Source organism: Myotis daubentonii, chromosome 3, assembly GCF_963259705.1.
Source record: "Myotis daubentonii chromosome 3, mMyoDau2.1, whole genome shotgun sequence".
Lineage (NCBI taxonomy): Eukaryota > Metazoa > Chordata > Mammalia > Chiroptera > Vespertilionidae > Myotis > Myotis daubentonii.
The window spans coordinates 42951989-42976783 of NC_081842.1; the positions used below are offsets into that span (position 1 = coordinate 42951989).

Below are 24795 nucleotides of genomic sequence, written 5' to 3' on the forward strand. Positions count from 1 at the left end.
TTTAGAAGAGAACAATCACAGCACATAGTAGAAACTCATTTAAATATTCATTAAATTGAAAAATTGGGTTCCTTCCTTAAGGTCCTGCATATCTCATACTACCTACCTGATGCCAACAGTGTGTAAGGCCATACCACCCTGAATGTGCCTGATCTCACACCACCTATCTGATTACTCCCCTTTTCATTAATTTATCATCATCTATGCCTTATTAATATAGTGAGGAAGAGAACTGTGGTTGCAAAATTTGTCACAGACATCACCCAGATGGCTCAAGGACAGAGATGAGCAATGGAAGGAAATTGCGTGAAGGTGGAAAGGTCGGTGGTGATATTATTAAGAACATAGCAGGACACTGAAGAGCAGTGGTCAGGGCTGAGTTTGCATGCACCTTTGGATAAGTTTTGCATGGAGACAGAAACAATGGAATTAAGGATGGAGCCCTGACTCAGCTCACCTCATCAACTTCTACCATTTGCCTACTAGCTCAGCCCATGTTCCCTGCTCAGGAAGGAGGAGCTCATATGCTTCTCCCATGCCTCCTATTTTCTCACTGTGCAGAAACACTCCCAGGCCCCAGCCCTGGCACTTCTCTCACAGAGTCTCTGCTCTCCATAGGAAGCGCCGACATTTTTACCATCAATTGCTCAGGGTTTGACCAAAATGGGGTGGATCCTGCTGCCTTCCAAGCAGTGTTTGACAGAAAGGCCTTTCGTCCAGTCATCAACTACAGCATCCCCACTCAAGTCAACATCTCCTTCACCCTGTCTGCCATCCTGGAAGTGGTAAGTCCTGACCCAACACTGCAATAATCTAGTGGTAAGTTGTGGGTCTCCTGATTGTGTTTTGTAAAATTAAGAGCTCATTCTAGTATGGGTAGAGGGACATGACATACAATATCACTGCAGGTAAAGTCTGTCCCTTTTTGGAATATTCCACAAGAAACATAATCCCAATGGCCTCATACTGCTTTTTTTACTTATGTTTCCCATGTGCCCTGGATTATTTAACCTACATTTCTCAGTGGCTTATGATTGAAAAATCATAATTGCCACACAGAACAGCCTTAGAAATGAGTAGGAGGTGAGTGGTGGCATTGGACCTGACTTCATAGATCTAATGATCCTGGATGAAAATTGTCTTTCCAGGATGCACAGCTTCAACTGATGACATCATTCCTGTGGCTAAATCTGGTATGATATTCTCAGCATCCTCTTTACTATAGTGCCTTCCTTTGTCTACTCCTTGGTCCAACTTTGCAGATTACAATGTATTAAGCCGAGAATACCCATGAATTAGAAAGTTCAAACAGAGCAAGACCAACAATGAAAGCACAAAGCTTCCTGACTATTCTGCCAGTTTAGGAGGGAAGAGATGGGGCACAGGGAGAAGGTAGACTAAACCAAGGTCATGGAAGCCAAGATTTAAATGGCTCCACCCAACGGAATCCAAAGCCAAGCTCAAGGTCTTCCTTGAAAGCTCTGAGAAAGAAGTGGACATAAGTAAGGCTTTACTTTGTTAGTGACATTGTGACAGCTTCACTAGAGAGGGGGTGGGAAAGGGAAAAAAGGAATGTAAAGTGCAGGAGAGAGAGCAAGACTAAAACTAGTTCCCATCCCATTTGCCCATGTCCTGGTTTCCTTTAGATCTGGTACAATCCATTCATCAGGTGGAACCCAAAGGAATGTGGGGGCATCAGTAAGCTCAGCATTGCAACTGAGAACCTGTGGCTTCCAGATATCTTCATCAATGAGTTGTGAGTACCAGGGATGAAAAAGGCAAGAAGGAAACCATCTCTCCACAGAGGAGCATAACGTAGTCCATAGGGGCCATCCAAAGACTCAGTTTAGAAAGGAGCAGAATCGGAACTGAGGAGCTTACAAAATCCCCAGAACATGGAGATCAGTAGAAGGGGGAAACCAGACAAGTGGGCTGGAGCACAGGAATGAGGGGACCTGAGAGAGAAAGAAGGCCAAGTCTAATGGGGAACCCACAGCACCCACCTCCTCCTCTTTCTCATGTGCAGCATGGATGTGGATCAAACACCTACAGGGCTCATGGCTTATGTCACCAGTGAAGGGCACACCAGATATGATAAACCAATGAAGGTGACCAGCATCTGTAACCTGGACATCTTCTATTTCCCCTTTGATGAACAAAACTGCACGCTCAGCTTCACCTCTTTCTTGTACACAGGTGAGTGAGGCTCATCTACAGTAGTCTGTTGAGAGGCAGAGAAAGGGTTTGGAAGAGGAGAGGACTGAAAGCTGGGTATAGTGAGGGAATCTCACCGAAAGTGATGTGGAAGCTAAGTGGCAAGAAATCCAACAGTCTGGGCAAAGAGGTTGGGAGCATTTGGGGAGGCTGAGTTGTCTGGATCTCTTTGCAGTGGAGACCATGGTCCTGGGCCTGGAGAAGGATGTGCAGGAGATTTCTAACATATCACAGAACCTCATTCAGAACAAGGGGGAGTGGATACTTCTGGATATCCGCCAGACCATGATGAAGATGGCTGTGGACGACAGCTATTACGACCAAATCACTTTCTATGTGAGCTCAGGGGCCCCGGTTGTGATTTTCTCCTAAGACGCATAGCTTATGTCCCTCACTAGAGCATAAGCTCTCCACTAGAAAATAAACTCTATGAGGGCAGAGATTTTTATCACTTTTTTCACTGATAAATCTCCAGTACCGAGCACAGTATCTAGCACTCAGCAAATATTGATGGAATAAGTCCTCCCTGACGAAGAAACAAAGCTCCTATGGCAGTGATTGCAGTGAGAGTGCGCGTCCCACCCTGAGGGACATCAGAACTTTTTGGAGGGCTGAAATTTTTATGTTCACCTTTTTAAAGAGATGGTGGAAGACACAGGCAAACGTTTGGTGATTACCAGAGGGAAAGTGGAGAGAGGAGGTAAAAGAGAGTAAAGGGCGGGGGGGAGGGTAAATGGTGATGAAAGGAGAGTTGACTTGGGGTGATGAACAACCAATACAATACACAGATGATGTACTGTAGAATTGTACACCTGAAACCTATATAATTTTATGTCACACCAATAAATTGAATAAAAAAATTTTAAAAATAAAAAGAGAGGAAGGGAAAGTTATGAAACACTGTCTTGGGGATATTATGATTCCAAATCCTAGTGACCCCAAAATATCTGCCACTGTCTTACTTTCCCTCCCATTGGTCTTAAATTCTATTAGCAAATTCACTAGGTATTAAACCTTGATGAGGAGAGCAAGCAGAAAAACAAGGATAAAATGCACATGATAATCTAAGAATCTGGTCCCTCGATCTTGCTAAGAGCACATTGGTAGGGATAAAAATGTAAGTGGAAAAAGCTGACACTTTGAGCCAAGAAGGAATGAGATATGTTTCAGTAGTAACCAGTATGGAAAAATCAAACCCTGGGAAGGCAGGCTGTGATGATTAAGATGACTTTGTTGAAGAGACAGTGAATGTGACTTTTCCTTACTAGACAGTTTGTGCTGGGACAAATCTCAATTCTTTTTTTGAAAATAAACACACCATTTTTTAATTCATTTTCAAAGAGAGAGGAAGGGAGAGGGAGAGAGAGATATAAACCTCAGTGAGGACAGAGAATCACTGATCAGCTGCCTCCTGTACTGGGGATCGAGCCTGTAACCAGGCATGGGCCCAGACTGGGAATTGAACTGTGGCCTCCTGATTCATGGGTCCACGCTCAACCACTGAACCACACTGACCAGGCCAAATCTCAACTCTTGCTCTTAACTTGCTTGGCAGCCTCCCAGCCTACTCTTCACTTGCTACCTCTCTCCTTCCCAGGTGGCCATCAGGCGCAGGCCCTTCCTCTATGTCATAAACCTTCTGGTGCCCAGTGGTTTTCTGATTGCCATTGATGCCCTCAGCTTCTTCCTGCCACCAGAAAGCGAGAACCGTGCCCCATTCAAGATGACCCTTCTGCTGGGCTACAACGTCTTCCTGCTCATGATGAATGACTTACTCCCGGACACTGGCACCCCCCTCATCAGTATGGCCCCTCCCTCTTTCAGGAGAGTAAAAGCAAGGTTGGGGGGATGAGGTGGGGAGAGAGACCGGTGGAACCAGTTCAGAGTGAAAAGGAATCTTTAAAAAGGGTACTTTAAGAAAATAGGAAACAAGAAGTCCTGGGAATTGCCACTGGCTCTTACATAGGCTTGCCTTCCCTCCAGGTGTCTACTTTGCCCTGTGTCTCTCCCTGATGGTGTTCAGCCTGCTGGAGACTGTCTTCATCACCTACCTGCTGCACCTGGTCACCATCCAGCCCCCACCCATGCCCCGATGGCTCAATTCTCTGCTTCTGCACTGCACCAGCCCAAGGGAACGCTATCTCACTGCACCCCAGAAGGGTAACAAGGGCCTGCGTCTCACCCCCATCCAACTGCCTGGTAACGAAGTCAGCACTGTCCTCACTTCCTCTTGCAACACCTCCACTTCTCTGCTCCTCCCTCCTTCCCTGTTCCTCTCCATCCTCAAATGACCTCTGCAGCCCATGTCTGAGTCTCTGTCTCTCCTTAGGTCTGAAGGAGCCTGTGGAGTTGGTGTGGAAGGTGCCAGGTCCCCAAGAGGCAGAGTTAAATGGGTGCCCTGAGTTAACAAGGGGCCAACAGGAAGATGAGGCTCAGAAGCAGCACTTGGTCAGCCTGTGGGTGCAGTTTAGCTACATGATGGACACCCTGCTGTTCCGCCTCTACCTGCTCTTCATGGCCACCTCCATCACCACAATCATTGTCCTCTGGAGCACCTAGGCAGATGCCTATCTGCAAGCTCCAGCCTGGAGCTTCTCTTGCCTCTGGAAACCAGCGAGGCTCTCAGGCCCATCCACTCTCCAGCCTCACCTTATTTTTAATCTAGTCCTTCTGTGCAGTTAGGCCAGACCTGGATGGTTTCCTATACCCTCCCAGAGTTAGGTCCTTGCTCCTGCATGCCATTAACCCCCTCAGCCTTCCCATAAGTCTTGCCTGCCTGACTCCTCAGGAATACTTCGTTGATTGAATCACCTCAATAAACCCCTTTGCAGAAAGCGCTGGTTCTTCCCTGAATTATATTATAGTATAAAAAAAAATCTTGGGATTAGTCTTCTTGACTAAACATGAGTCTTCTTGAAGAAACTTTTCATTACAAAAATAGTGTTTTTCTTCTCTCTCTCTCTCTCTTCCTCTCTCTCTCTCTCTCTCTCTCTCTCTCTCTCTCTCTCTCCCTCTCCTATATCAGACAATATGTGGAAGTGGAAGAAGGGAGAGAAGAGACCAAATTTATTACAAGGAATTATAATAGAAGAGGAATTAACCTCCTAAATCCATTTATCCTGGGTTTAAGCTTCAGAAATTAATAATGTGCTAGAACCAGGCATCTCTGCTTGAAGAGTGAAGCCTTTTGTCACAGCCTGACATATGAGTCAATTCATCATTAAGCACTTAGAGTGCTAACATAATCCCAAATTAACGTTAACTATGCTTCAATGAGTTGATCTGCCCTTAATTGTGCTTAAAAAAAAAAAGAAAGAAAAAAAAGAAAGAAAGGGGGAAAAAAGAACATTAGGCCAAGAAAAGCACATTTGAAAATGTCATCTGATTTATTTGGGAGTTATACGAATGAACTGGAAAATTTCCCTTCCTAGCACTTGCCTTATGATTTTGAGAGTCTTTGTCTATTGGCCATCACTCCCACTAGCTGCCTGGGAAAGTAGAGACCCCACTGTGTCGCTGTACATGAGAGCTGTGGCATGATTTGCTGGACACCCCAGGTTCAGAAAAGGACAGATTTGAGAGCAACTTAATTACAACTCACACATGATCTTTTCTTTTTACAACCATTTCTTGTCATTTATTTTGTTTATTCTATTCTCTATCTGAAGCCTAAATTTCCCAGGTCACAACCAGCTAGGAGTAAAAAGAGAGTCAGAATATTGTTCACTAAACAGTATTTTCCTGGCTCCTCCTCTTCACTATTCTTCCTCAAATGCCTTGGGCTCCCTCCAGTCACTGTAGGTGACCAGAAGTAGCAAGGATACCCCCTCCACTAGAAGTGCTGCTGTGATGGTGTGGGCCTACGGTCCTACCCCAGTGTTCTCTGCGGGACCATCTGCCCCCCCAGAGCCCAAGCCACTGGAGGGCTGCATCCTGTAGCGCAGATGTTCCCAGCTGGATGCTGAGTTGCCAGGACCAGTTGCTCTAGCCTTGCAGTCCCCTTCTGCAGGCAGAGTCCATGGGAATTGCAGTATGGAGGCAGAAATACTCTGCTGTATTCCGAATCGCTCCTTTCACTCAAGCCCCTGGTCTTCCCTTAAACTTGTACCCCTTAATGCCCCCTTTTCCCCTCTCTGCATTGTTTTTCCAAGAAGGTGTTTGGCTCCTCAGTTTCCAGAACCCTGTCAAGTATTCCCCTGACCATCACCAGTCCTCCAGGCATGACCAAGACCCAGTGCATACAATCTAGGCTCAAATCAGGAGCCCTGACATTCACCTACATAAATTAGTCTACCTGTGATTGTTTTGGCACTTCCTCAACTCACAGCTTTCTACAAAGTGGGCCTTTAGAAAGGACACAGTATAGTAATACTAGTCACCAACATTTATTAAGTTATTAATATGTGGCATTTAATCCTTACAGTTACCCTATGAAATGAGTACTACAGATCCACTAACCCTTGGAGCCAAATGTTTTGGAGTTCAAATATTTTCAGGTTCTAAAAAGGTAACAATTGTGCATGTGCTGTATATTACAAACACCCAAGTAGGATATGGTACAGCACCCTGTAATCCAACATTAATATTTCTGCAGTGAAGGGGCCCGGCTAGTGTGCCTCAGTGGCTGAGTTTTGACCTATGAACCAGGAGGTCACTGTTCTATTCCGTTAGGGCATATGCTCATGTTGTGGGCTCCATCCCCAGTAGGAGGCGTGTAAGAGGCAACCAATCAATGATTTTTCTCTCATCATCGATGTTTCTCTCTCCCTCTCTCTCTACCTCTCCCTTCCTCTCTAAAATCAATAAAATCATATTTTTAAAAAATATCCTTGGGTGAGGATTAACAAAACAACACCAAAAATCATTAGCAGAAGACCTGAATAGACATTTCTCCAAAGAGGACATACAAATGGTCAAGAGACATATGAAAACACGCTCAAAGTCTCTAATCATTGAAGAAATGCAAATTAAAACCACAATGAGATATCACCTCACACCTGTCAGAATGGTTATCATTAAAAAAATCAACAACAACACATGCTGGCAAGGATGTGGAAAAAGGGAACACTAGTGCACTGCTGGTGGGAATGCAGACTGGTGCAGCCACTGTGGAAAACAGTATGGAGTTTCCTCAAAAATTAAAAATGGAACTCCCATTTGACCCAGCGACCCCACTTCTGGGAATATATCCCAAAACACCAATCAGAAAGAATATGTGCACCCCTATGTTCATAGCAGCATTATTTACGATAGCTAATATTTGGAAACAGCCCAGGTGCCTATCAGTAGATTAATGTATAAAAAAGCTATAGAACATTTACACTATGGAATACTTTGCAGCTGTAAAAAAGAGGGCTCTCTTACCCTTTGGGACAGCATGGATGGACTTGGAAAATATTATGTTAAGTGAAATAAGCCACACCGAGAAAGACAACTATCACATGACCTCACTTATTTGTGGAATCTAGTGAACAAAATCAATTGTCCAACAAAGTAAGACATGAAGCATGGAGGCATGGAACAGACTGACCTGCCTTGATGTGAGGTTGAGGGGACAAGAAGAGATAAACCACAAAACTTATATACTTATATGCATAGCCCACAGACCTGGGGGGGGGGGGGCGGGTAGGGACTGGGAAGAGAAAAAGGGGGGAATGGGAGATATCGGTAATACTATCAACAATAAAATACCTTTAAAATATTTTTTATTGATTTCAAAGAAGAAGGGAGAGGGAGAGAGATAAAAATATCAATGATGAGAGAGAATCACTGATCGGCTGCCTCCTGCATGCCCCACACTAGGGATTGAGCCCGCAACCCAGGCATGTGCCCTGACTGGGAATTGAACTGTGACCTCCTGGTTCATAGGTCAACACTCAACCACTGGGCTACGCTGGCTAGACAGCAAGAAAATACTTTTTGTAAATCATTGCTGAGTGTACAGAAACTAGAAAGCCAAATGTGACGCACTAAAGAACACCAATTTATCATGCAGGCTGACACCTAAAGAGCAAAATTGACTTCTAGGTGGGAGGTAATAGACATAAAGAATTACAGACTTTATAGTTCAATCCTCTCACTTTTTAGATGAGAAAAGGGAAGTGGAGAAAAGTAAAATGATAAATAATAGGTTGCCATACTCAAAGAGAACCTGGGATCAGAGGCTGTGCCTGTCAAAGTGACAGCCTGGGTGAGTGCTTGTCTGTGGGACTCTTTTCCCAGGTGCCTTTCAAGAGTTTCAAGACCTTCCGTCTCTCCTGCTCCAGGCACCATAGTCAGTCTGACCTCAACTACTACCCCATCCTGCAGGATGTTTTGGCTGCCTCCTGACCGCCTAACTCCTGAGCCCTGGCCAACAGTCTCTGCATGTGATTGCCATCCATTTGGGCTGCAAAACAATGACTCTCACTTCCCCTGTCCATCAACTAATTCTGCCCTTGCCAGTTTACAGCTGTTTTCCCAACCTGATCCCCCAGGGTCTCAGATAAATGGGGCCACCAGAGGGCCATGCAGTATGATCCGTCTCCCCCCCCCCCACGCCCCCACACACCACCACCACCTTAGAATAAGCTAAGGAGAAAAGTGTTGCTGTCTGTGACTTGCAAAAGTATAGCTCCTGACCCCACTGTTGAACTTTGGGTTCAGGCATTGTCTAGGCCTGCGGATTTCATTGGGAAACCTGAAGGTCTACTGATCCAGACCATCAGACTTCCCAGCTACAGAGTAATGAAAATAGCAAGGAAAGAGCAATGGAATCGGATTGGCCTGGATTTGAATCTGGAGTCTACCAATTCCCACATGGGTGGACATTGAGCAAGATTTCTTGACCTCTCTGCACCTCAGTTTCCTAATCTGTAAAATAGGAGTAATAGTGCTTACCTCTCAAAGCAGTTGTGAAGCTATGAGTACTATAAATAAAATGCCTAACATAGTATAGAGCACATGGCACAAACTCAATAAATGGTAGCTCTGGTTAAGTTATTCTGAGCCTGCCCTTGATTGGAAACTTAGAGGGAGCAGTCAGAAAGAAAAGGCTGGGCCCTGGCTCCTGCCCTCTGGATCCTACCTGCTTCAGACTGCTGTGCTTCTGCCAGCCCCCACCTCCACCTACCTGCACCCAGGATGGAGGCCCACACCTCAGCCACACCGGGGCAACAGCATGTGATTTCTCTGATTTGGCCTCAGGACTCCCCTGAGGTTCCCAACCACCTTTCTTACATCTGTCCAAGGTGCCTGTGTTCTTTCCACATCCATGGTGAACTGACAACCAGGTATTTGACATTTATTGACTACACACCACTGTATGCCACACACTGAGGGAAGGTGGAGAGGTGGGGGTGAAACAAAATATGCTTTCTGCTCTCAGTGAGGTTGCAGATAAGAGGGGAGGTGCACATGTAAAGAGATGTTTCCAATAGAAGGATCACAACAGATTTAGCAGTGTGTGTGTGTGTGTGTGTGTGTGTGTGTGTGTGTGTGTGTGTGTGTGAGAGAGAGAGAGAGATTCACAGATGACTAGAAGCTTGAGTCGAGCTGAATCTTTAAGAATTTACTAGTGGAACAAGTGATCAATGGTAGAAGATATATTTTAGGTTCAGAGAACATAGAAGGGTAAAATCACAGATTGAGTATTGGGGTGCTATGTAATTCTCAGTGCGTTTCCATGTTAGTCCAAGGCCCCTGAGCATTCTAATCAGCTGTGGATCTAGTTAAAACTGTAAATTCTTGATCACTACTGCCTGCAATTCTGATATGGGGCTAAGATTCTGATTTAGGGCCAAAGGGGTGAGGGTCAGATGTGTAAGCTAATCCTTAAACATTTTAAAGATAAGAACAATTCCTTTAAAAAAAAAAAAAAGAACAATTATTTTAGAATATAAAATCCAAGGCAAAATGATTGAAAGAGAGGTGGGAGGCTAAGGAGCTAGATTTCATCCTGTGGGCCAGTGGTTTTCTGAGTGTGGTCCCAGGACATGGGGCCACAGCATCACCCAGAAATTTTCAGCCCAGGCGCTCTTAACATAACTCTAAAGACAATGGAACCCATGGAAAGATTTCAAACATAAGAAGGATACAGTCACATCTGCATTTCAAACAAATTGCACAGGCTGCACAGTGAGGCTAATTTAGAAGCCAGACTGGGAGTGAGATCACTAAGGAGGTGACCAGGTGTGAAGCCAGAGGGCACTGACGGTACCACATAGTTTCTAGAGAGATTTTTTTTCACATAAAAGTTTAGCTTATTAATCCTCTCATGAAAAATCTGCGCAATCACCACAGATAAAGTCACTGATAAAGTCTTTGAGCAACAGAAGGAGATTGAACACAGTAAGGTCACCACAGATAAAGTCACTGGCTTTGGCATGATTTATGATTCCTTGGGTTACGCAAAGAAAAATGAACCCAAACGCAGCCTTGTAAGACACGGCATAGATGAGAAGACCTCAAGAAAAAAGAGGAAGGAACGCAAGAACAGAGTGAAGAACGTCAGGGGGACTGCGAAGGCCAATGTTGGTGCTGGCCAAAAGTGAGCTGGAGATCGAATAACAGAAGGAGTAAAGTAAAAATAAATCTTATCATTAACAAAAAATGAACACTCCCAATTAATCCAAACACAAAGGTGACATCAGCCCTGACCAGTTTGGCTCAGTGGATAGAGCATCGGCCTGCGGACTGGAGGGTCCCAGGTTCAATTCCAGTCAAGGGCATGTACCTTGGTTGCAGGCACATCTCCAGTAGGAGGTGTGCAGGAGGCAGCTGATCGATGTTTCTAACTCTCTATCCCTCTCCATTCCTCTCTGTAAAAAAAAAAAAAAAAAAAAAACACAAAAAACAAAAAAAAACAAAGATGGCGTCAGGTGTGGTCTTATACATTTTGGCTAGTTTTCCCAGATTTCCGTCTTGGGTACTGCTGCCTTCCCAGGGTGAAGGACGTCAATGACCATTTGCTCCCGCTGACGTAGCCTGTTGGTCATGAACTTCCTCGTCCGGATGGTTACTGTGTCATTCATGATGAAGGCTGATCTTCAAGCAGCCAGGGAGGAAAAGAAAGCCACTCTTCCTTGGCCAATCATGTCAACCCGTACGGAAAGAGAGATTCTTTACTTTGGCTTTCTATGCTCCTGGGAAGGCTGGCTTGTGCTGCACGAGGCTGCTGCACGAAGATGAAGGACATGCTTTTCCAGGCTGGGTGCCTATTGCTGAGCTGCAACTGAAGTGACGGAAACCCCAGGGGAAAACAAAGATTGCTAGGAACCCCCTGCCCTAGGCTGATGGTATCCTCCAATAGATCTAAGACTGCTCCCAACAGGAAGGACTCAGAAACCCAGCCGTGTCCTCAGCTCTGACTCAAAGCACTGCCGACTTCCCTGAACGCCTGAAGGCATGCCCAGTGCTCTGGGCCCAGCCTCTGGCCCCTCTGCAGCTCCATGGTCCTTTCTGCTCAGACACCCTGAGTAGCCCTCAGCCAGAACAAGATGTGTGCCCCGGGCAAGGACAATACCCATCTGGTGCCTCCACAGGGCCTACGTAACTGGACAAGATGACACTTGCCCACCTCTCAGAGGGGAGCAAGCTCTCCAGCCTCCTTCCACAGCCCCTGCTGGCTGGCCTGGATGCTGGACCCCTGCCCCTGGACCTCAGACACCATAGCTCACCTGGGCTCCTAAATCCAGTGTCTGTGCCTCTGGCCTCAGTAGCCTGAAGCCTCAGGGACTCTGTTGCCCTACCTCACTTTTCCTGATTCCCCAGAGCACAGCCATGGAGACAGCAGATACTAATACCAAGAAGCTTGGAAAGGATGCTCAGGTGGCTGCTCACTGTACATCCTGGAAGTCCCATGGAGACAGAGCAGAAGTTGTCCTGCCAGTCAGAACAAGGAATGAGAGGAGAGGACACGGTGGCCATCCTATAATTGTTTGGGAAAAAGAAAGGTGTTAAATCCCTAGGAATCCAAGTTGCCAGTGGTTCTCAATAATGGGCAATTGTACCCCCAGCTGGACCTTTGGCAATATTTGCAGATATTATTAATGGTTGCAACTGGGATAGGGGGATGTTACTGGCATCTGGTGGGCCAGAGATGCTGCTAAACATTCTACAATCCTAGGACGGCCCCCCCCCAAACAAAGAATTATGCAGCCCAAATGTCAACAGTACCAAGGGTGGGAGTCTCTGCTCTGGGTAATCCCAAGCTCACAGGAGTCCCTAACTGGCCCAAGGAGGCAGTTAAAGTCCAAATTCAAAGCCTCTGTCTATAGCTGTCCCAGCTGAGTGCCTAAGAATCCTAGAGATATGTGAACCCGAGATGGAGACTCCAAAGATGCCCAGAGAAAGCAGGGAGTGTAGAGGAAGTCCCTGACCCTCACACAATGACCCCTGAATCAGCTAAGAGTTTCGGAACCACCTCCTAATTCCAGGTCACCATGAAAGCCCACGGCTTGGCTTAGGACAGACATGTGCCTGGAGCTAAAATGGGAATTTTAGGGACTCCCCAGGATATTCCTGGGAATGTAGGGTAAAGCTATTCCTAATGGCCTTAGAAAATGATAACTCAGCTACTGAAGCTCTGTCTAAATATCAGAGCCGCCTGGAGAAGGGAAGGAGGAGGCAGGCACACCCAGGAGGAATGTCCAAAGCACATTTGTAACAAGGAACTCTGTCCTGGGATGAACTCTGAGAGCTGGCCTCCCAAACAAGCATTCCAGGTGCTTAATTATTTAACTGAGACGGAGGGCTGGCCAGTGTGGGAAGTACATCGTACACCCAAAGAACTCTGAAGGTAGAAAGAGACCCCATGTCCATGCCGAGACTTATATGTGAGTCTTATATGGCTTGTTATACGCTGTAAGCAGTAGAAAACCTGCAACCCTGGTTATTTTAAGTTCTACCATTTTTCTTGCTTTACTTGAATATGGTCTCTCACTCATCATTTTAGGTGTTTCTTATAAAAGATGATCAATTAATTGGGGGTGTTCATTTTTTTTTGTTAATGATAAGATATATTTTTTCTCAAATTTACTGTGTTTTAAAATACGGTCAGAAAATATAAGGTCCAATCGCCATCTCTTTCCTTGGCTACATTGCTTTTACCGCCTACTCCTGCCTAATATCTGTGCTATAGGATTGTTGGGAGGCATACATAAAATAAGGTAGGTAAGAAAGACATCACAATGCCTGAAATACAGTAAGGTACTCGATGTTCGTTATCATTACTACCACCAGCCCAGTGTTACCTGAGATTTCCAGATCCCAGAGTTGCAACTCTGACTCTCCAGGTAGGATAAATCCAGGCCTTACTACTTTATTTCTCCTGCCCCTATCATCTCCATCCCCTGGCAGCTAAATTTACTTTAGAATCCAACCCATAGACTTAGGTGCAGCTTTTCAGCCAACCTTGATAAAAACAAGATGTCCACAACCATCTTCAGGCACTTTCAGCAGGGCTTGATGCTAAGCCTCCTTTCCTGGATCCAAAGTCTGGCAGCCTAGCCTACCTGCAGACCTCAGGCACCCCTTAAATTCCTTCACTCTTGCCTGCCTCCTGTGGCTCAGCCGTTGAGGTCATGGTTCCATTCCTGATCAGGGCACATACCCGGTTTTGGGTCTGATCCCCAGTAGGGGGCGTGCAGGAGGCAGCTGATGGATGATGTTTCTATACCTCTATCCCTCTCCCTTCCTTTCTCTAAAAATCATTTTTAAAATGTTTTTTAAAAATAGTGTTGAGTGCAAACTGTAATAGAAAAATAAATAAACAAACTTTTTAAAAGTTCTTGTCTCCTAGCCAGTCCAGGAGTCCAGTGTGTCACGTTTATGTGTCCATGTGGATACAGACATAGCAGGATTTTGGTTCTACATGACACGATGGCCCAATCTTTTGACCAAGTTTCTAAGGAAGGAAAGAAATGATGTAGAGAGTGTGTGGGCTGAAAGACTGCACATGTGGCAAATCTCAAATGGAAGCTATTACACCCTCTCTCCTGTACTTTCCTATTCTGGGCCCCGAAGTCGTCCCTACCTTCCTCAGCACTTTCTAGTTTGGGCTTTCATGATCTTTCATTCTGAACAAAGTCTCTTTTGTATTCGAAAAGAAACTTCACCCTTCCGCAAGAAAAAAATTTCCAAGTCTTTCTGGAAATGTAGCTAATGTAAGATAACAATGCTTCAACTCACTCTTTCACTGTCTGATTGTTTTCTATAGAGGTGTGACATAAGATATAATATTGATACATGCCATTAATATGAATATCATCTGAGATTACTAGTTTATGATAATGTATAACACTATTGACAACATAAAACATTAAAAACAGCTCTGGTATCTGCTAATTTTATGACTTCTATTATCATGTAATTAATGCATAGAGTAAAAAAATGTATTCAAGACATTGATTTGGGGGAGAATGAATCAGGGAGGCAGAGAGATTGGAAAGAGAAAACCTAGATAAGGGTTTTCATTGATTGATGAAGATATGAGTCAAAATTATAATTTGGTATTTGCACTTAAACCTAGTGAATACATAACCAAATCCTTAAATATTGTCACCTTTCCAAATCTGCAGATTATTTGGTCTTACAAGAACATAATTCTTATTTCCCCAGCCCACACTCCTCACTATGGCAAGTTATTTTGTTACTGATCTCAGCACAGAGTAGCCAAACAGGCCCTTCTCCCTTAGTTTTGGCCCAGCTTCCTCCCTGCCTGGAGCCCGGAAGGCACACCTGGACAAGGGCAAAGCGGAACACTTTGCTGTGACCTCTCTGGGCACAGCCTCTCACCAGGGAGTGGTCATAAAGCAATATTCAAAACCAGGGTCCGAGGTGTGGTCTGAGCTCCTTTAAGCCCAAGGGATTTGGGAGCTCCTGGTGAGTCCCCAGAGAAGAGTCCAGAAGAGAAAGATGGAAGGGGAGTGGCCCCCTGGGGGGCAACTCCTCTTCTACCTCACCTTCAGCCTTCTGCTTCAAGGTAAGACGGGGCAAGAACAGGGAAGACCAGAGTGTGGTTCTGAAGGACATCTAGGAATTCCCCTCTAGTATTTGGAGGACATTCAGAATTAAGATGTTAAATATTTCTTCCATAATGTCTGTGTCTTGATTTCCTTTTGGTGGCAGATAGAAAGACATTCCACTGATCAGGGCACAGCCTTCCTCTATTCCTACCTGCATAGGGATCTACCAAGCTGTCCCATTTCACCACCTCTCCAATTCCACCTTTTCACTGACCCTATGCTCCTTCCACCACGTGTCACCCACTCTCCCTATCTCCTTTTCCTTTGATATGGCATCTATGAAAAGAGTAGATGCTAATTTTAAACATGCCCTGAAGGAGGAAGTGAAACATCAAGGGCGGGTGGGGAACAATCTGAGGCAAAAGGAGGCGGATCCTTTGCTTCCACTGGGGAATATTTGTTCCAAGTCAGGGTACATAGCTTCAACAGTATGGAAAGAAATGGAGATGAAGAGGAGCAGGCAGAGAAAAAGAACAAACAAAGGTGACCATCGGGCAAAGATTCTGCTCAGGTACCGCCCAGACGGCTCCCTGGCCGTGGCCAAGAGACACCACCACACAGGCCTCACTATGTGATCAGCACATAGTATATGCTCAGTGGTATCACCTAGTAATTTCAATGCTGGAAATAAACCCCAACATATCTGGGGTCACTAAATCTGAGATAAGCAACATAAAAATGCATAGCACCAAGGTAAACACCCATTCAGAATACCTACTACATATTTCCCACATCCACTTAGTACTAGGAAGTGCTGTTGTTTGCTTCTCTTATCCTTTTGATACATCTGTTCTTGCAGAAGTCCCTGAGGAAGAAATGCAAACGAGAAATACATCAGAACAGACTAACTGCCCGGTTTAGGGCAGTGCTCAGCAGTCTACTCGGTGGGCCCAAGAACATTGTGATGGGTCCACTAAGACTCCTTAAAGTGGCTGCCATTGCAGCAAGGCTGGTTTGTATATAGATTTGGACAGGTTTTGCATGAGGATGAAACAATGGGAATGAGGATAGAGCCCTGACTCAGCTCACCACATAGACTTCCACCATTTGCCTACCAGACCAGCTCATCCTCCGACCCTGGCAGGAAGGGCTTGGCCTTGGGTGGTTTTGGTACAGGAAGGAGGGTTCACCTGCTTCTCCCAGTATGTGCCCTGCTTTCTCTCTCTGCAAAGAGGCTCCATGGAGACCCTCTCTCACAGAGTCTCTGCTCTCTACAGGAAGAGCCGACACTTTCACCATCAATTGCTCAGGGTTTGACCAAAATGGGGTGGATCCTGCTGCCTTCCAAGCAGTGTTTGACAGAAAGGCCTTTCGTCCAGTCATCAACTACAGCATCCCCACTTATGTCAACATCTCCTTCACCTTGTCTGCCATCCTGGAAGTGGTGAGACCTGGTCCCCACTTTCCATAGCTTCTAATGGGGAACAAGGATCCTCTGTCCTGTCGATCCAGCATTGTACTGGTCTAGTGGTGGACAATAGGTACTCTGAATGGATTTTGTATAAATAGAGGGGTTTCCTATAAGATGGGGAAACATAAAGAAGAAAGCTGCAGTGGTATTTTTTTCAGGAATGATTTGTCCATGAGTCCTGTTCTTTGTGAATGCTCTAAAAGGAAGTGATCTGTCTGTTGACTAAAACCTGAATGGTACCTAAATACAAGAGGAGGCAAGTAAGGAAAAGACAGTCCAACATTTAGAACTATGCCTGGCCCAATACATTAGTCAATATTATTAAGACTATGACCTGGGAGCAGGGCAAGACTTTTTTGCACAAATGCACTAATGGTCCTGGGTGGGAATTTCTTCACCAGGATGCACGGCTCCAGCTTCTGACGTCATTCCTGTGGATTAATTTGGTAAGGCAGATTCAACTATGCCCTTCCCACTTCCATTTATAAGTTACTTCTGAGGCGTTACCTTAAGGTTTTCCAGTCCAAACCTCTAGTCGGTGTATAAATCTTTCTGAAACCAAATAACTGCATTTAGAACAGTGGGGACACAAATCTCCCTGAGCATCTTAGGAAGGGAGAAATGGTGACCGAAGAAAATGAGCAAGTGGTTGTAAGCCAATCTATTGGTGTGTTCCTGGGTCTAAGTGACATTAAGCTATATTTAAGGACTGCCTGGAAAAAGGGCCATTGTGGGGTATTTTGCCAATGACAGCTGGCTAGATAAAGAGGAGGAGTTGGGATGAGGTCAGTAGGGACATGAGTGGTGTGAGAGGATCAGAGTTTAAAGAAGAATGGGAGAGGCTGATTGGACCTCTGTTTCCCACTGCGCTGCCTGTAGATGTGGGACAATCCTTTCATCAGCTGGAACCCAGAAGAATGTGTCGATGTCAATAAACTCACTGTATCAACAGAAAACCTGTGGCTTCCAGATATCTTCATTGTAGAATCGTGCGTATCTGGGCTGGGAAAAGCCTGTATGAAGCCCGTCTTAAAAGAATAGCCCAGGGTCAAGTGCAGGGCACAGGGACACCAAAAGATTCAGACATCACCACCACCACCACCACCACCACCACACACACACACAAAAAAGATTCATACAGGGGCACAGCCTCAATTCATTGACTCCCACAATTCATTGACTCCCACAAAACACATGAGGAGTAGCATAGATGACATAGAGTGATGTTAGAGAAAGAACCCAAAAGGAGAACACAGTAGGGGAAGACTTGGGAAGAAAGGGAGACACAGGCTGATTAAGGCCCCCACAGCCCCCACCTGTCCTCCTCTCAAAAACAGCATGGATGTGGATCGGGCAGCTACAGGTCTCTCCGCGTATGTCAGCAGTGACGGTCGGATCAAGTATGATAGGCCAGCGCGGGTGACCAGCATCTGTAACCTGGACATCTTCTACTTCCCTTTTGACCAACAGAACTGCACCTTCACCTTCACTTCCTTCCTCTACACAGGTGAGTGAGACATGTTTTGGCAGCTATTTTAGATTCGCAGGAAGACAATGAGTGGTGTAGGTATTATGAGGGAAAGTTTTAGGCCAGTGTTTCCCAATTCTGGCTGCCCATTAAAGCTTTTAAAAATAGCAATAACTATACAACACCCTAGAGATTCTAATTCCATTGCTCCAGGTGGGGCCCAGATGCTCTTATCTTTTAAGATATATTTTAATTTATTTTAGAGAGGAAGGGAGAGGGAGAGAGAGATAGAAACATCAATGATGAGAGAGAATCATTGATCAGCTGCCTCCTGCATGCCCCCTAATGGGGATCAAGCCTGCAACCCAGGCCTAGGCCCTGACAGGGAATTGAACTGTGACCTCCTGGTTAATAAGTCAACACTCAACTACTGAGCCACACCTACCAGGCAGTACTGTTATTTTCTATGTATCTCCCCAGGTTTTGCTAGTTAGTGTGCAGAGTTAAGAATTACTGCTTAATTCCTCAATAAACTATTTTTTTTTTTAAAAAAAAAGCCACCAAACTACTGCTTTAGTCTTAAGTGGCATTTGCACCATATCTGACCCTGAGCTACTGAACCTCTATAATTTTTAGCTCAACCCTTTTAACTTTAATAGCTAACACACTTAAACCACTAACTCAATGTAACCTAATGCCACCAGGTATCACGGGGCAGATTTGAATATATCAATCATTAAATGGGCATGCAGGTAATGATAAAAATGTTGAGCTGTTCATGATTGACTCCACTAAAACAGCACCGTACAACGGGGAATTGAGAAGGAAAATGGGAATGGCTCTTGTTTGAGTCACATCCAAAATTCCCATAACAACTTTGACTCATCTTTGTTTTCAACAACAACAAAATCAGTGCTACAGCACACACATATGAATTTCTGGTCCTGGAACCCACTTCTGAAAAATCCTGATGCCCTGCTTTTAAAAAGACAAAGAGGAAAATTTGTTGAAGAAACTCAGTGGGGGAGGAATTGAATTTTGTGGGCAGGAGGCTTAGGAACTTGTGGACTGAGCTGCCCTGGCTCCCTTGCAGTGGACAGCATGCTTCTGGGCACGGACAAGGAAGTGTGGGAGATAACAGCTACGTCTCGTGACGTCATTCAGACCCAGGGAGAGTGGGAGCTCCTGGGCATCAACAAGGCCACCCTAAAGCTGTTGGTGGGCAGCAGTGTATATGACCAGATCACGTTCTATGTAAGTCCAGGGAACAGTCTTTGACTTCCTATCCCAATTGCTCTGTGATTATTCTCTTGATCCAAGGCTTTTTGAGGTATAAAAAGAAGCTTTAGGGGCTTAAGCACCTGCTCCCCACCCCACCCTATACCCTGATGGTCCTAAAGAAGGATCCTCAAGGACCTCTGCCTTGCAGAGAGGAGGAGCAGCTGGACTCCCCCCTCAATGGAAAAGCCACCATCTGATGGTGCAAAGCGCCCTACTTGCCCCTAAACATCTACAGTTGTATTCCCAGCAGGTTGGACACAAATGCAAATTAGAAGACAAACTGGGGACACTTCTGTAGAAGGGCATGTGTTACTTAAAGAGATCATCCCATAACCAGCCAGACACCACACCAGCAAAGATTAGAGTCAAATATACAACTGAGCCTTTGGCATCAATGTAATTGCCACATTCTCCACACTGTCTCCTCCCCCACCAGGTGGCCATCAGGCGCAGGCCCTTCCTCTATGTCATAAACCTTCTGGTGCCCAGTGGTTTTCTGATTGCCATTGATGCCCTCAGCTTCTTCCTGCCTGCAGAAAGCGAGAACCGTGCCCCATTCAAGATAACCCTTCTGCTGGGCTACAACGTCTTCCTGCTCCTGATGAATGAGTTACTCCCTGCCAGTGGCACCCCCCTCATCAGTATGGCCCCTCCATTTTCTGGGGAAGAGAAGGCAGCAGAGGACAGGGAGGGGAACCTGGAGAACTGGCTGCCTCTCCACTTAAGGAGGAAGGGGGTTCTGGGGAAATATTGAATTTGGGGAAAGAGGCTTAAGAAAAGTGTAGCGATGATCCACCCTCGTTTAGTGTTAATTGCATTTGTCTTCAGGTGTCTACTTTGCTCTGTGTCTGTCTCTGATGGTGCTGAGCCTGCTGGAGACCATTTTCATCACCTACCTGCTACACCTGGCCACCACTCAGCCCCCACCTATGCCCCAGTGGCTCCATTCCCTGCTTCTGCACTGCACCGACCCGATGAAATGCTGTCCCACTGCACCCCAGAAGGGAAACAAGGGTCTGGGTCTCGCCCCTGCCCACCTGCCTGGTAAGGAAGTCAGCACTGCCCACACTTTCTCCTCCAACACCTTCATTTCTCTGCTTCAGCCTCCTCCCCTGCCCCCGCTCCCTCCCAGTTGACCTTCACAGCCCATGGCTGAGTCTATTTTTCTCTGTAGGTCTGAAGGAGCCTGTGGAGTTGGTGGGGAAGGTGCCAGGTCCCCAAGAGGCAGAGTTAAATGGGTGCCCTGAGTCAACAAGGGGCCAACAGGAAGATGAGGCTCAGAAGCAGCACTTGGCCAGCCTGTGGGTGCAGTTCAGCCACATGATGGACACCCTGCTGTTCCGCCTCTACCTGATTTTCATGGCCACCTTCCTCACCTCCGTCATCGTCCTCTGGAGCACCTAGGCTGACATCCACGTCCATCTCTCCCTGCAAACCACAGTTTGAATTTCTCCTTGTATTAGGGCCAGCCAAACCCTGACCTCTTTCATAATCTTAGCCACTTCTCCAGTGACTACCATATCCTCTTCTATATTCTCAAAACTTCAACACAGCCCTACCTAGTAGGTTCAGAACAGCCATAGTCCTCTCATATTCCATGGTCATCATTCCTGCACAAGTTTAATGTCCCTCAGCCACACCTAACTTAACTCTGACTTCCTTATCAATTGAGGGCCAGGTCAGTGCAGTCTCTCCTTGATTGATTGACCCAATAAACAACTTTCCAGGAAGCACTGACCCCTCAGTACCTTTGTGATAGGTCCACAAACTCTGGGGTGGAGAGTCCTCCTGCAGAAGTTTTGATACTTCACCCTAAACAGGTGTATCGTAATATTATTTGATTTTAAGTCTTTCAGGCACTTTCAGAGTTTAAAAGAATACAAAGGCAAAGTCTCATTTGCAAGAAATTACTATAAAATGGTTATAATTGCAAAATATTTCTTTCATCAATCATTTCACTTTCCTTTACCTCTCTCATTTCTAAAATTGCTCTTTGAAATAAATATTGTGTCATTTTTTTTAAATTCTGACAGATTCCTCTGATTCCACAAAATCAAACAGAGAGGGCCGTCTGAATACACGTGCTTGGAGGAGGGCCAGGAAGGCAGTCGAGGACCTCAGTTAGAGTTCAAGTTAAGTAAATTGTCATGCACCCACATGATGGGATGCCTCGTAGCCATTTAAAGTCAGAATATAGATCTATGTTCATAAACATGGAAACAGGTCCATGGTATATAAAGTGGAGAAAACAAGTTACAAAACAGTATGTACATATTATTTCTGTAGGGGAAAAAAGCTCTAGAGAGAAATGCAAAGAAAAAGGTATGGATGTCTAAACACCAAAACATGAGCAAACTTTGTGCTGGATAATGAAATTGGTATTATGAGTGATTGCTGTTTTCTTTTATATATTTGACTATATTTTCTTAACTGTTTTCAATGAACAAATATTACTTTTACTATCAAAAATCATATTTAAAATGTTTAATTTTTTTTACTTTTCAATTACAGTTGATGTATAATATTATATTAGTTTCAGATGTACAACCTGGTGATTAGAAATTTACATAATTTACAAAATAATCCCTCCAATATTTCCAGTAGCTACTTGACACCACACATAATTATTACTATATTATTGACTATATTCCCTGTGCTGTATTTTACATCCCCATGACTATTCTGTAACTACCAATTTGTACTTTTTAATCCCTTCACTTTTTCACCCATCCTCTCCAACCCCTCTTTCATCTGGCAATCATCAAAATGTGCTCTGTATCTATGAGTCTATTTCTGTCTTGCTTGTTCATGTAGTTTGTTTTTTAGATTCCACATATAAGTGAAATCATATGGCATTTATCTTTTCCTATCTGACTTACATCACTCAGCGCAATACCCTCTAGATTCATTATGTTGCTGTAGACAGCAAGATTTCATTGTTTTTATTCCTGCCTATCACTTAGAATCAAAGGACAGATAAAGAGCTTTCCAGGCAAGAATAACTACAGAGTTCACCACCATCAAACTAGTATCACAAGAAATTTGAAAGGGTCTTCTTTAAGAAAAAGAAGAAGAAAGATAAAAATATGAATAATAAAATGGCATTAAATACATATCTATCAACAATTAATTTAAATGCAAATAGATTAAATACTTCAATCAAAAGATGTATGGTGACTGAATGTGTAACAGTGGGAAATTGTAACCTACCCCACCCCACCATTCTTTTGATGTTGTTTCGATAAATGCAGACTCTGACTAATATGTAACTTATAGATAAGCAGCATGTTTGTATAAGAATACTAGGAACTAACTTCAAAAGATGCATCCCTGACCGTCAGTCATCCCAGTTCCAGATTTACTGACCTTCAACCATAGAACCAGGATGATGAAGACCAGGATGATACACACCAGACCATCACCAGACCATCACATAACCAGTTTCAAGATTCTCATCAGAATGGACTATGCTGGCCTGCATGTAGAGAACTTTTCAACCCCATTCTTTGTTCTGCTTTCCCTCTCCCACCTTATAAAAACCTCTGCTTGCACTGAGATGTTGAGATGGACTTTGTGACAAGAGTCCATCTTCTCGAGATGCCTGCATTTGAATAAACCTCTTTCCTTCTTCACCAGCATCTGTTTCACGAATTTGGTTTTCCTGGTGGCAGGCAGCCAAACTTGGGTTCTGGTTACAAATGGGTAATAAAGCAAGATCCTTAAGTATGGTGTCTACAAGAGACTCACTTTAGATCAATAGACACACACAGACTGGAAGTAAAGGATTGCCGGGAGCCAGTCCATCCTTGCTGTTTCAAGGGACCTGGCATATATGGCATACTGTTCTTAATATGTTTGCTCACCTTCTTGGCACTATGTGTTTTAACCAAGGTCACCTCTCTGAGAAAGGTTGTTTCCCCAGGTAGGGATTTTCCCCTGAAGTTAAGGAGGGAATAAAACCCCTTAACTAAGTGCCAGGCGGGTAATTAATCACTTTAACTACAAACAATCATGCTTAAGCTACATAATCTTTACTCCTTGGAATGGAGATAAGAAACGCCCTAACCTTTAGAATAGAGATTGATAGGATTGGAATCAACTGGTATAAATACAGATGTAACAAGACAACAGGACACAGAACCTAGACACAGAACCTACACAGAACCTAGAGACAGAAGAACTTCGCTGGAGAGAACATAGCAAAAGATCCTGGACAGAAACTGGACACAGAACCTAGCGAGAGAACCTGGCTGAAGAACCTAGAGACAGAACCTGGCTACAGAACCTGGATAGAACATGGCAAGAGAACCTGACTAGAACCTGGTGACTGAACCTGGCTGGAGAACCTGGACAGAACCTGGCTGGAGAACCTAGCGAGGGAACATGGCTACAGAACCTGGCTGGAGAACCTGGAGAACCTAGCAAGAGAACATGGACACAGAACCTGGCTGGAGATCCTAACCAGAACTTCGCTGGAGATCCTGGCTAGGCTGCTGATCAACTGAACGCTGTCTCCGTGTCATTCCTTCTTCGCCGACTCCGTCCACACCTTTGAGGACCCCTGGACCTGCTGGGGTTGGACCCCAGCAAAGGATGGAAAAAAATATTTCATGAAAATGGAAATTGCCCATGCACCAAGAAGTTGCTGGTTCAATTCCAGGTCAGGGCACATGCCCGGGCAGGACACAGCCAATCAATGTTTCTCTCTCTCTCTTTCTCTCTCTCTCTCCCCCCTTCCCCTCTCTAAAAAAATCAATAAAAATATATTTTTAAAAAAATAAATAAGAAAATGGATGTGGAAAAAAAGAAGCTATAGTAGCAATACTTATATCTGACAAATAGACTTTAAGACAAACACTATAACAAGAGACAAGAAAGAACCCAGCAATTCCACTTCTGGGTATTTATCCAAAGAAACCCAAAACACCATTTAAAAGACATACACATTTTAAAAATAATAATAAGACATACATATTCATATGTTCATTGAAGCATTATTTGCAATAGCCAAGATTTGGAAGCAACCTAAGTGTCCATCAGTAGATGAATGGATAAAGAAGTGGTACATATACTAATATACAATGGAATAAAACCCCATATTTTTTTAAAAATCTTTATTGTTGAAAGCATTACATAAGCCATCCTTTTTTCCCCATTAAACTCTTCCAACCCGCTCCTGGTCTCTCCCCCCCCCCTCCCTTTTTTTTTAAAGAATTCCCTATTAATAGCACTTCACACCTTCATCAGCAGTTATTATCCTGAGGAAGATTTTAACAGCTGGCTGGGAACAAGGCCTTGAGGACAGACAGAAACTGAAAGGGAATGTAAAAGAATACCAAAAAATATATCTGAATTCTATTTCAATTAGGTGAATACATTTCAGGGTTCTATTTACATTTGTACCTCCCCTAAGAGAG

The 24795-nt window shown here is 44.6% G+C and overlaps 2 protein-coding genes across 2 annotated transcripts in view; both read left to right on the forward strand.

Moving 5' to 3' along the window:
* LOC132229590 (5-hydroxytryptamine receptor 3C-like) overlaps positions 1-4968 on the forward strand; it is a 6048-nt gene extending 1080 nt beyond the window's left edge. The window contains exons 2-9 of the mRNA XM_059686156.1: positions 562-785; positions 1149-1193; positions 1647-1756; positions 2027-2196; positions 2390-2550; positions 3812-4016; positions 4198-4413; positions 4544-4968. Of these exons, the coding sequence (XP_059542139.1) occupies positions 562-785; positions 1149-1193; positions 1647-1756; positions 2027-2196; positions 2390-2550; positions 3812-4016; positions 4198-4413; positions 4544-4773 (1361 nt within the window). The 3' untranslated portion in view covers positions 4774-4968. The remainder of the gene's footprint in view (positions 1-561; positions 786-1148; positions 1194-1646; positions 1757-2026; positions 2197-2389; positions 2551-3811; positions 4017-4197; positions 4414-4543) is intronic.
* Positions 4969-15011: 10043 nt separating this feature from the next.
* On the forward strand, positions 15012-23004 carry LOC132229238 (5-hydroxytryptamine receptor 3C-like). The gene is made up of 9 exons (XM_059685979.1): positions 15012-15175; positions 16436-16602; positions 17031-17075; positions 17509-17618; positions 17967-18136; positions 19191-19351; positions 19815-20019; positions 20207-20422; positions 20553-23004. Exons 1-9 carry the CDS (start codon positions 15109-15111, stop codon positions 20780-20782), a joined length of 1371 nt encoding a protein of 456 aa, XP_059541962.1. The 5' UTR covers positions 15012-15108; the 3' UTR covers positions 20783-23004.
* The last annotated feature ends 1791 nt before the right edge of the window (positions 23005-24795 follow it).